General features: G+C 36.8%; 1 protein-coding gene across 9 annotated transcripts in view; it reads right to left on the bottom strand.

Annotated features, from left to right (window-relative positions):
• OSBPL9 (oxysterol binding protein like 9) overlaps positions 1–12,305 on the bottom strand; it is a 168,671-nt gene that overhangs the window by 27,264 nt on the left and 129,102 nt on the right. For 5 of the 9 annotated variants that reach the window (XM_005678430.3, XM_013962835.2, XM_018044063.1 and 2 more), the window contains 2 exons: positions 11,282–11,332; positions 916–954 (listed from right to left, as the gene is read on the bottom strand). In XM_005678430.3, coding sequence (XP_005678487.1) covers positions 916–954; positions 11,282–11,332 — 90 coding nt within the window. The remainder of the gene's footprint in view (positions 1–915; positions 955–11,281; positions 11,333–12,305) is intronic. The other 4 variants (XM_005678429.3, XM_005678431.3, XM_005678434.3 and 1 more) reach the window with 1 other exon arrangement.

Raw genomic sequence — 12,305 nt, 5'->3', positions numbered from 1 at the left:
TGAAGAGAAACAAAAATTTCAACGTGTTTAAGAATTCAAAATTTTAAAATGTTTCTCTTATCTCTGTTTTCTCAAGAAATATGTAAACAACACAGACATCTAAACTTGGTGTTCATTTTAAAGCAAATAAAAAGATAACATACTCATCCTTTCAAGTATAATCATAAGATGGTTTTGAAGATTTACAAAATGAGTTTGCAGACCTCTGGCATTTGTAAAGCCTCAAGACTAAAAAAAGAGATTGCCTCATGCTTCAAAAATACAGTGTGAACACAAGTCACACATGTATCACAAAATCAGGGAAGCTTAAACTGCAAACCTTCAAACTCTAACTTTTATTTCCAATAAAATTTTCTTTATGGTGGGCAAGCTGAATATAAGGAAGAGTAAAAAACCAAGGGGAAGAAAGAAGAGATAATGGCTATATGTGAAAAAATTCACATTGCAACCTGCTGCTACAAAAAAGCAGTATACACCACAGTGGCAGTGACAGCTAACACAATACACAAAATCTAAAAAGGAAAACATACAATTAGATTAAGATGTTTCAGTACTGTGCCCCCTACTTTCATTAGCAAGTTTGCCAAGAAATGTAGCATTGTGAGTTATGCAGTATTTAGTCATAAAAGCCACATTTTTACACCATGATTTACCCGTCAAGTTAACACATGCAAGGTGATTCAATAAGAACCAACACTTAATTTTAAGATCTAAGTTTCCCCTCCAAATGATTGCTGAAAGGCGGCCAACTGTAAGAGCTCAAGGAAAATTGCAAGAATCAACAATAGAGAGCAGTGAGTGGGTAAAAAGAGGGATTTGTGTTGAAAAATAAGTGGAAATTCAGGCTTCTCCTGACATAACTGGTTATTAATGCTCTGCAGAAGTAAAGCGGAGTAAAGATTAGATTAAACTTACTATAATTCCATCTGCGTGATTCTCCGCAATATACTGGTCCTTAAGGAGAAATGTTAAAAATATTAACTTCATTCTTTAAGTTAACGCCTTGTGTACTCTCTTCCCTAGTAAGAAAGCTTATTTTACTGTGTAAGCAACAATGTTAGAAAACTACTAATCTGTTTCCACTAATATAATTTCACTTGTCCATTCCTAGCCAAACAGAATTCTAACCAAGAACATGGGAATTATTTTTCTATACAGGCATTTAATTATTTGTAGAAATATCCTATTGAACTGTGCAGTCACATTGGTACCAATGATTAAAGGAGACACATTAATTGAGGATTAAAGGTCCTAAATACTTCCGAGTTTAACTTTATAGCAAATTATTCTGACTCTCCACACCCCCAATCTCTTACTGTACTGTAAAGATATGACAATCATATATCTTTAAAAACTTAGGATAGACACAACTTCCCATATTCTGGCTATCAGCCCCCAAATTATATTCTTATAAATAGATGGTCTGATTTTTGTCTCAGTAATCATAATTAATATAACCACAGAATGATGATACAGGGGTTAACACATACTACCTGGCAGATATTTTGCATACAGCCAATAGACCTCAGAGATATTCCAGTCCACCACAATAAAACAAATATCACAATAAAGCAACTTACACAAAGTTTTTGGTTTCCCAGTGCACATAAAAGTTGTATTTACACTATCCTGGTAGCTTATCAAGTGTGCAGCAGCATTATGTCTTAAAAAACAATGTCCATACCTTAATTTTAAATACTTTATTGCTAAAAAATGCTAACCATCATCTGAGCCTTCAGTGAGCTGCAGTAGTAATATCGAAGACCACTGATCACAGATCGCCATAACAAGTATAGTAATAATGACAAAGTCTGAAATACTGTGAGAATTACCAAAATGTGACAGACCACAAAGTGAGTAAATGCTGCTGCAAAAATGACACCAATAGACTTGCTCGACACAAGGCTGCCACAAACCTTCAATTTGTAAAAGGTAGTATCTGCAAAATGCAACAAAGCAAAATATGTGTGTATATTAATTTACCTATTCCACCTACAACTCTATCAAGTAGGTACTATTATTATCCCCCCTGGATAGATGAGAAAACTGAGAAAGTGTGAGAAGCCAGGACTCCAAGACATAAAGTTTAGTTCCAGAACTCATGCTCCTTAAGACTCGCCTCTCCTCTCCAAGGATGTACTTAAGAAGAAGTTGGTGGAAAGTTATTGAACATATTTGTTCCAGTAACTATAATCCATCTATTAGTAATACACAGACAATATATTTAGCTTAAAACTGTTAATGTTTCAACTCCATACTATCAGGAAGCTTTCAAGTTTTAACAGAAATTGATATTTGGTTTTGGTTTTAAAGTTAACAGCCAAGTTATATCTCAATTATGTTTAACCCTTTAACTATGGAGTTTACTCAGAATCTACAACACTGAAGGGTTAATCAAGAACAATTTAAAGATTAGGGGATAATTTTTTTTAAAAAAGCATTAACACAGCAGGCCTGAAATAGCTATCCTTAGAAAAGCCTGCCTACAAAGTTGGCCTTTGGCTGGTGTCTGGGAACTTGGATTTTAGGAGGGTACCTCACTGTGCCTGAACTGCTTAAGCAACCCAAATGGTTGATTTATACTGAACACCTGCTTTCCTTTTGGGACTCTGGAATTTTGCTAAGTGCAAGGTAGAGAGTGCTTACAGGACAAGACCCCAATAAAAACTTTGGGCGCCGAGTCTCTAATAAGCTTCCCTGGCAGACATTTCACATGTGTTGTCACAATTTGTTGCTGGAGGAATTAAGCACACCTTGTAGGATCGCACTGGGAGAAGACTCTGGAAGTCTGGGCCTAGTTTCCTCTGAATTTGGCCCCATGTGCCTTCTTCCTTTGCTGATTTTGCTTTGGCTCCTCTGCTGTAATAAACCGTATCTGTGAGGACAGCTACATGCTGTGCCCTGCAAGCACATCGCCAAAGCCAGGGGTGACCTTATAACCTGCCAACACAATGCATACTTTCTTTGAATATCCTTGAGAATAAAAGCATGTTGATAAGTACATAATTCATGCTGGGATTTGCACAAGTAAATTAAATATATATTTACAATATCCAAAGTTTCAGTAATTCTTAATAGAGGCAGTTGAAAATAAAACCTTGAGAACTATAGAGAAAGGAAAATTTTAAAGTTTCTTGCTCAGACGATATTTTATTTTACTTTTAGTTTTCTACTAACTTCTAAACATTAAATTGATTTTTTCTAAAGAATTTTCTCCGAAATACATGTAAGGGGCAATAAAGTGGAAAGAAACACGGGGTAGATTAAAATTTCCAAAAATGGCCCCAACAAGAGGTAGAGTTCATGGCCCCATCCTCAAAACTTTGTAATTGTCTCTACCAATAAACATAAAAGAAGTGACTACGACTTCTGAGACCAGGTCACAGAAATGCCTTGTTTTCTTGGAACCCAATCACCACACCGTGAGAAAGGCCAAAAAAGAACTATGTGGAGGAGAACTTCGGCTGCAGCTCAATTTCCCAAGCACGTGAGTGAGTCATCTTGAAAGGGCATCCTTTGGTACCTCCCCCTATCCCTGCAATTAGGCCAACAACAGGCACTGCATGAAATAGAAACAAGTCATGAGGCCTAGCCAAATTATCCCAGATTTGTGAGCAAAATAAATGACTGCTATTTTAAGGCAGATTACACAGGTTTGTTATATAGCAACACATTATTGATATAGTACATCATATTATCTAAGAAAACCACCACTTTTACTTCTGGTGTAACTTAAATAAACTGAAATATCCCGTTTTAAGATAAATAAGTACTAGGAATGTAATGTACAACATGCTACATATAACTAACATTGCTGTATGTTATATATGAAAGTGGCTAAGAAAGTAACCTTAAGAGTTCTTATCACACAAAATTTTTTTTCTATTTCTTTGATTTTGTATCTAAATGACATAATGGAGGCTCACTAAACAGACTGTGATAAACTTTTATGATGTATTAACAGTAAAGTCAATCACACCCATAACTTAAACAGTACAGTCTCCTGTATCTCAATAAAACTGGAAGAAAAAAATAAACTTAAATATCTGACAATTTTTCCCTCAAAGTGTTCTCAATAATAAATGCTATCTACAGGGTATTTTAAGGCAGGGTTTACTATTTTTGTTACTGTTGTGCTTTATCTTTCAAGGCAGAGTCAAATCTAGATGAACCTACAGACTATTAAACGCCTTACTACCAATCCATTCCCATCATGAACTTAAGGAATTTTGTTCTATTATTTTAAAGGGTTTACAACACTCATTCCCACCCCCACCCTACCTTTCTTTTTAAAAATTTTATTGTTCTTGTTTTGTATGTAAACCACAAGTTGCCTTTTATTAGGGTCAGCTAAAGCTCAATTTCAAGTACTACTGAACCAGAGATTCAATTGAAATCAATGTGAATTATGTTAATTAAACAAAGAAAGGATCTAATGCTATTTCCCACTTAGATTATAAATATGTTTATCAGATTTTACATCCCTCATTCCTTAGTACAATGGATATTCTCTTCTTTAAACAAACCAACATGACTGAGATCTGGAAATATGGTCATAACAAAGACTTTTGACCATAATTATAGACTCCAGTATTTTAAAACCATGCCTACCAACAAAATCCATGAAATATATTCCCATCTTTCTAATAAGGAAATGGAGTCTAATGAAAGCTCTCTTAATTATGAGCCTATACCTGTGCTTATTCCATAAAATAAAAAATAAATATGCTATGGAGATGAAAGAAAATTTTCAATTCAGTTTGATGACATTCAACAAATGGGACTAGGACAACTGGATATCCACATTAAAAAAAAAAAAAGAACTTGGATCCATACCTCACACCACAAAGATTAACTCAAAGTAGATTATACATTGACTTAAATGTAAGAGCTAAAACTATAAGACTCATAAGAAAACAGGAATAAATCTTTGTAACTGAGGCTTAGGCAATGATTTCTCAGAAAAATCACCAAAGCCAAAAGCAACAGAAGACTGATAAATTGGATTTCATCAAATTTAAAATTTGCATGCTTCTCAGGACACTATAAAGAAAGTAAAAGGACAACCCACAGACTTGAAGAAAAATTTCTAAGTCATATATCTGATAAGTTGTATCCAGAAGACATAAAATCACCCTTACAACTAAATAATAAGATTAAAATATCCATCTAAAAAAATGTACAAAGAATGTGAACACTTTTCCAGAAGTGCAAATGAAAATCACTGTGAGACACCACTAGAACGGCTACAATCAAAAAGACAATCACAAATGGTGGTGAGGACGTGGGGCAAATAGAACCTTTATGCATTATGAATAGACTATAAACTGGTGTGGCTGTTTTGAAAAGTAGTCTAGCATTTTCTCAAAAAGTTAAACAGAGAGTTACCCTAAGCCAGTAACTCCACTCCTAGGTATGTACTTAATAGAAATGAAAATAAGCATCCACACAAAAACGTCATACACAAATGTTCAGAGAGGCATTATTGATAATGGTCAAAAACTGAAAACAAGCCAACTGTTGTATATCATAAACAAAATGCAGTATATCATTCAAAAGAATATTATTCAACAATAAAAAGGAATTCGGTCCTGATTCATGCTACAACATAGATCAACCTTGAAAACATTATACTAAGTGAAAGAAGCCTGTCACAAAATACCAGATAGTATATGATCCTAAATATATAAAAGGTCCAGAATAGGCAAGTCTGTGCTGTGGCATGTGTACTCAAGTCATGTTTGACTCTGTGATCCGATGGATGGTAGCCTGCTAGGCTCCTCTGTCCACGGAATTTTCTAGGCAAAAGTAATGGAATGGGTTGCTATATCCTACTGCAGGAGATGTTCCCAACCAGGAGGTCGAACCTACCTCTCCTGAATTGGCAGGTGCATTCTTTACCACTGTACCACTTGGGAAGCCCCATAGGCAAGTTTAAGACAGAAAATAGATTAGTAGTTGCCAGGAATTAGAGGAGAGGCAGGAGCAAGGGTGAGTGAGGGAAAGAGGTATAGGGATTGAACTCTTCATAGGTCTGGTGTTTCTTTGTTGGGGGGCGGTGATAAAGATGGACTAAAACTAGATTATAGTGATGGCTGTAAAACTTTGTAAACATACCAAAAAACATTAAAGCATAAACTTTAAATGAGTGAATTTTATGATGCATGTGAGAGTCGGACCATAAAGAAGGCTGAGTGCCGAAGAATTCATGCTTTTGAACTGTGGTGTTGGAGAAGACTTGAGAGTCTCTTGCACTGCAAGGAGATCCAACCAGTCCATCCTAAAGGAGATCAGTCCTGGGTGTTCATTGGAAGGACTGATGCTGAAGCTGAAACTCCAATACTTTGGCCACCTGATGCAAAGAACTGACTCACTGGAAAAGACCCTGATGCTGGGAAAGACTGAGGGCAGGAGGAGAAGTGGACGACAGAATATGGTTGGATGGCATCACCAACTCAATGGACATGGGTTGAGCAAACTCAGGGAGATGCAGAAGGATAGGAAAGCCTGACGTACTGCAGTCCATGGGGTCGCAAAGAGTCGGACACGACTGAGCGACTGAACAACAAGAAAATCTCATTAAAAAAAAGTCTGATAAATTAATGAATGCTGAGATGTAAAGAAAAAGTCTACACAGAAAAATATTCTAAGGAAAGAATCTGGGATCCAAGGATAACTTAAAGATACATCTACTTTAAAAGTATCTAGGTGGCACAGTGGTAAAGAATGTCTGCCAATGCAGGAGATGCAAGAGACGTGGGTTTGATCCCTGGGTTGGGAAGATCCCCTAGAGTATGAAATGGCAACCCACTCCAGTATTCTTGTCTGGAAAATTCCATGGAGAGAGGAGCCTGGCAGGCTACAGTCCACGAGGTTGCAGCATCAGACATCACTGAGCACACAGCACATGACATGGTCAGACAACTCAGTTCTAAAATTATAATCTAGAGTTGTGAAGTCCAGTCTGGAAGCCACTAGTCACATGTAGCTATTCAGCAGCTGAATGTGGCTAGTTCAAAGTATAAAACATACCCAGGATAGTAATGACTTAGTGCCAAGGGAGGAGGAGAGGGTAAATGAAATATTTCATTAGTGAATGAATTTTTATATTGATTACAGGTGAAATGATATTATTTTGGACATAATGAGTTAAATAAAATACATTATTAATTTCCCTTGCTTGTGTGAGTTGTGACTTCTGGTCATATCACCTAATCTTGATGAACTGGTCAAGCCCTCTGCTCTAGGGGTCTCCCAGATTATCTTCACGCTGCTCCCTCCCCTCACTCCTTACTTCCTCTGCAGTTCCCCATGAATGGAACACTGCTGTCTCTACCTATGGTTCAAAGGAAGAATTAAGTTATATAAGCTAACACAACTTACCTGAAAATCCCAATAACCAAGGAATGCCCAAACTTTGCTACACATTAGAATCAAGCTGGGAGCTGCAAAATCCAGTGCCTAGATTGACACACCACAGCAACTACAAGAATGTCTGGGAATAGGAATCATGCATCAGAAGTGTTAAAGGCCCCCCTGGTGGTTCTAAGGTGCAGCAAAGTTTGGGAATCAATGCACTAATCATTCAGGCAGGCGGGAAGCTTTAGGGAACGAGAATTAAAAGGAAAGACTCAGAAAACTGGAAGAAGATTAAAACCCAACCTCTGCATACTAATTCAACCCCAAACAAGGAAGGTATCAAATTATCTATATTCTTTTTTTGGCCATGTCTATTTGGAGTCTCAGATGAAAGTATCTTTTCCAGAGTAGCTGATTCCAAAATTTTGTTAACCCACCAGGGCAGAATAATCCCCCAAAGTAACTATAACAATTTATATTCCCATCAGTTCTCAAAATTATACCAACATGCCATTTGGTGGCTTTAAAATTTATGCCCTCCTAGAGAGATTTTTTTTTTTTTAACTTACAAATTATTTAGGATTAATTAATGCTTGGTACCGGAGAAGGCAATGGCACTAAGAGCACTACAAACACTAATTCATTTAAGTTTCACACTACCAGTAACAGTACAGATACTATTATTATCCCATTTTATAAAGGAGAAAACCAAAGCAAAGAGGGTAAATATACTTGGCTCAAATGGTGGAGCAAAGATGCAAACTCAGACAGTCTGGCTCTGAAGTCCATGCTCTTAAATATAATGTAATGCTGCCTCTCATTATTAGTTAAAAACTAGTATCTTAATCATAGATTGACTGATTAGCCAAAATTAATTTGCAAGGATGAGTCACATGGCTAACTAAAAAATCATACATATAGTGGAAATACTAAACCATGAACTATTACAAATTATGTATTAAAAAAATGCATTCAAAATTCTCAACTACCCTGCTACGTGGCAGGCAATGTTCTAGACACTGAGGATACATCGCTGTTATGGAGTAAATGCCTATGCATCATCCCCTAATTCAAACAATGAAGCCCTAACCCCAGTGGGGCTGTATTTGGAGTAAGGGAAGTAAATTAACATTAAATAAGGTCTTAAGGATGGGGCCCCAATCCATTAAGTGTCCTCTTAAGAAGAGACATGAGCGTTCTCATTCATGCTCACTTTCAGTGTGTACACACCAAGGGAAGGTCATGTAAGGACATAGTGAGATGGTGGCTGCCTACAAACCAGGAAGAGTCCTCGCCAGAAACTATATCCATAGGAACCTTGATCTTGGACTTCTAGCCTTCAAAACTGAAGAAAATATATTTCTGCTGTTGAAGTCACCCGGTCTGTGGTGTTTTTGTTATGGCAGTGCAAGCATTCTAATACAAGTAGTAGATAAGACAAAGTACTCAAGGAGATTATAGTCAGGTGTAGACGGACAATAAACAAGATACCATGTAAATATGGCTAATGATGCAAGGCCAAGAAGAAAAAGGAAACTAATGGGAGGGTAAGATTATTTTAGATAGAGTGGTCAGTAAGGTCTCTCCAAAGAGAGTTCATGAGGGTGGAAATTTGAAAAAAAGTAAGGGAGTAAATCCCAAAGTCTGGAAGAAATGCCTTCTAGGCAGAGGGGAAAGCAAATACAAATCCCTGAAGCAGAAAATGCTTGGCCTGAGAAAAAGAAAACAGGCCAATGTTGTTAGAACAGTGTAATCAAGCAAGATGAAGTGAGGGAGTAGTGATGGCTCAAATGCCATTCAGTTCAGTTCAGTTCAGTCGTGTCTGACTCTTTGCGACCCCATGAATTGCAGCACGCCAGGCCTCCCTGTCCATCACCAACTTCTGGAGTTCACTCAGACTCATGTCCATCGAGTCAGTGATGCCATCCAGCCATCTCATCCTCTGTTGTCCCCTTCTCTTCCTGCCCCCTATCCCTCCCAGCATCAGAGTCTTTTCCAATGAGTCAACTCTTCGCATGAGGTGGCCAAAGTACTAGAGTTTCAGCTTTAGCATCATTCCCTCCAAAGAAATCCCAGGACTGATCTTCAGAATGGACTGGTACGCCATTAAGTTATGGTAAGTCATTTAGATTCCATTCCAAGGAAGTGGGAAACCATTAAGAGGATTTGAGCAGGCAAGTGACATGGCCTGATTTACACTTAAATTGTTTAAAAATACAGAGTTCACATAGAGTACATAAATAATTTGAGGGATATATCTGTACATAAAAAGCCTGAACAGTGAAATTCTTTCTGGGAAAAATTAAAAAGCCAAACTCCATTTACTTGATCCATGTTATCCATTCTAAACTGAAATACAGGTCCATTAAGCTGGGCTAAAACAAACAGGTAGCAAGTACTGACTTAATTGTACAAATTTCTAGACTAAAGTTTTTCTAATTTGAATTGTAACTTACTCAAAAGATAGAGCATCAAAAATGTTCTTCTTGGGTAACTAAATGGTGAACTACTGAAAGAGGCTAGGCTGCTCTGTTTTACATAAAGTACTGAATGGGCTTCCCTGGTGACTCAGACTGTAAAGAATCTGCCGGCAATGAAGAAGACCCAGGTTTGATCCCTGGGTCAGGAAGATACCCTGGAGAAGGGAATGGCAACCTACTCCAGTATTCTTGCCTGGAGAATTCCATGATTTGCAGAGATAATCCAATAGTCTAAACACTATCAGTTCTCCCTCAATTTTCTAGAGAAGACATTCCCTAAAATACCTATCTACTCACACTGAGCTTAACGTTTTTTACTGGTTATCTGTATATAAGCTTTTGGGTAATTGTAGGTGCCCTAATCCACGCATGTAATTTCACAATAAAGAAAACACAAAATAAAAACCTTACCCCCCTTATGCCTCCAACCCTATTTTCCCTTTAGAATACATTCTGATCAACAAAAACAGATGGGAAATTTAGAAACATATATAGAAAATCAGGCATAGTCATCAAAAATACCTAGAAAATGAACACGAGTCCTTAAGTTTTGACACTTTCTTAGCCTCAAAAGAAAATACTTCCCCTCACCCCTACACTTACAAGCTTAATAGCCATACCATCTAAGCAGAAATGCATTTTTCTATACTATTGTGTCATTAACAATGCTAGGAAAATAGTGTTATTAGGCAAACAAGTATATACAACTGAATATGTAAAATAGACCAAATAATTAAACATTTCCAAACCTGGTTGCTGAATTTACTGCCCACCTGCTTTTAGCCACTGGCTAGAAATACAGAGGTGCAGTCAATGGTAAAAAAAAAAACAGTGTATTTTTTAATACTTATTTTCAAATACTAAAATTTTTATTTCTCAAAATATGCAATCAAGTACATTTTTAGGTTGAATACACCAAATTTTTTTAGAAAAGCAGGCAATATCCATGAACTTGTTAACCAATCACAATAGCCAAAAATATTTACTCTATGAATAAAGAATAGCAGTTTATTAATGTAATTCAGTACTAGAAAAAAATGTGTAAAAAAACAATTTTATCTCCATTATACTCTTCATTATGGATGAACAAAATAACTCTGCTAAAATTCAATTCCTTTTTTCCTAAGAAAATCTTTTTTGTGAAAGATTTTGCAAAATATGTCTGTGTTTCAAGCAGTGATAATGGAAAGGGTGAGTCATTCAAATGTGCTCCCTTCCTTCCCAGCCACCATCACAAATGACTTCATCAAAAACAGGCACAGGTTAGCAAGTAACATACAAACACAATAGTTTTTCAACAGTAACAGGAACCCCAAAATAGAACTTAAATTTACTTTAGAAAGGTACTATATTTCAAAACTGAGTATTTTGGTTACTAGAGAAAAATGCCATTACATTTAAATCCCATTAAATGAAAATAACCAAAAATAAAATTTACTTACTTTAGCGATCTGCAGCAACACAATGCAGTGTTTAATTGATTCTACCATGCTCTACAAAAACAAAATACTGATTTTAGGATCTTGCCCCCAATAAAATGGCCATGTAATGTTAAAGCTTAAAATACAAAAATCAGTTCAAATACACAGGACTTTAAGTCTTCTCTACATAAGAAATACCCTCTCTGGATTTCGAGTGGGTTCTAATATATGTGTATGCGTGTGTCCCCGTCTAACTCTTTGCGACCCTCTAGCCACGGGATTCTCTAGGGAAGAATACTGGAGTGGGTTGCTGTTTCCTTCTCCAGGGGATCTTCTGGACAGACTCACGGATCCAACACAGGTCTCCTGTATTGCAGGCAGATTCTTCACTGTCTGAGACACCAGGGAATATGCTGACAGTGTCACATGAAATTATTATTAGCAATTCTATGAATCATTTGGGAATGCCAAAAAATTGTTAATTTACACTGAATAACATCTAAGTATGGGACTGGTGGCATAATGGATAATGCATCTGACTATGGACCAGAAGATTCTGAATAACATCTAAAGGGTTTTTTAACGTTTCTAACAATGGGATATGAATCTGATTAATTTCCAAATTCTTAGATTAACAGCAGGCTATCTCAATGTAAATTCTCAAAATGTCTATTCAAGAGTTTCATGGAATTATGGAGAATAAAGGATCCTATCAAAATATTGGTGAACCTACAATACTACTATTTTTGTATCTAAAATGCTTTTATCAAAATAGAAGTTTTATTAGCAGTCTAGTACATAACGTCAGAAGGCCAGTATATCAGAAAACTCAAATATACATTGTGTGTGTGTTGGAGAAGACTCTTGAGAGTCCCTTGGGCTGCACGGAGATCCAACCAGTCCATGCTGAAGGAGATCAGCCCTGGGATTTCTTTGAAGGGAATGATGCTGAAGCTGAAACTCCAGTACTTTGGCCACCTCATGTGAAGAGTTGACTCATTGGAAAAGACTCTGATGCTGGGAGGGATTGGGGGCAGGAGGAGAA

This window comes from Capra hircus, chromosome 3, assembly GCF_001704415.2.
Source record: "Capra hircus breed San Clemente chromosome 3, ASM170441v1, whole genome shotgun sequence".
Lineage (NCBI taxonomy): Eukaryota > Metazoa > Chordata > Mammalia > Artiodactyla > Bovidae > Capra > Capra hircus.
The sequence above is the reverse complement of the archived record's forward strand: the minus strand, read 5'-3'. Positions and strand labels throughout refer to the sequence as shown.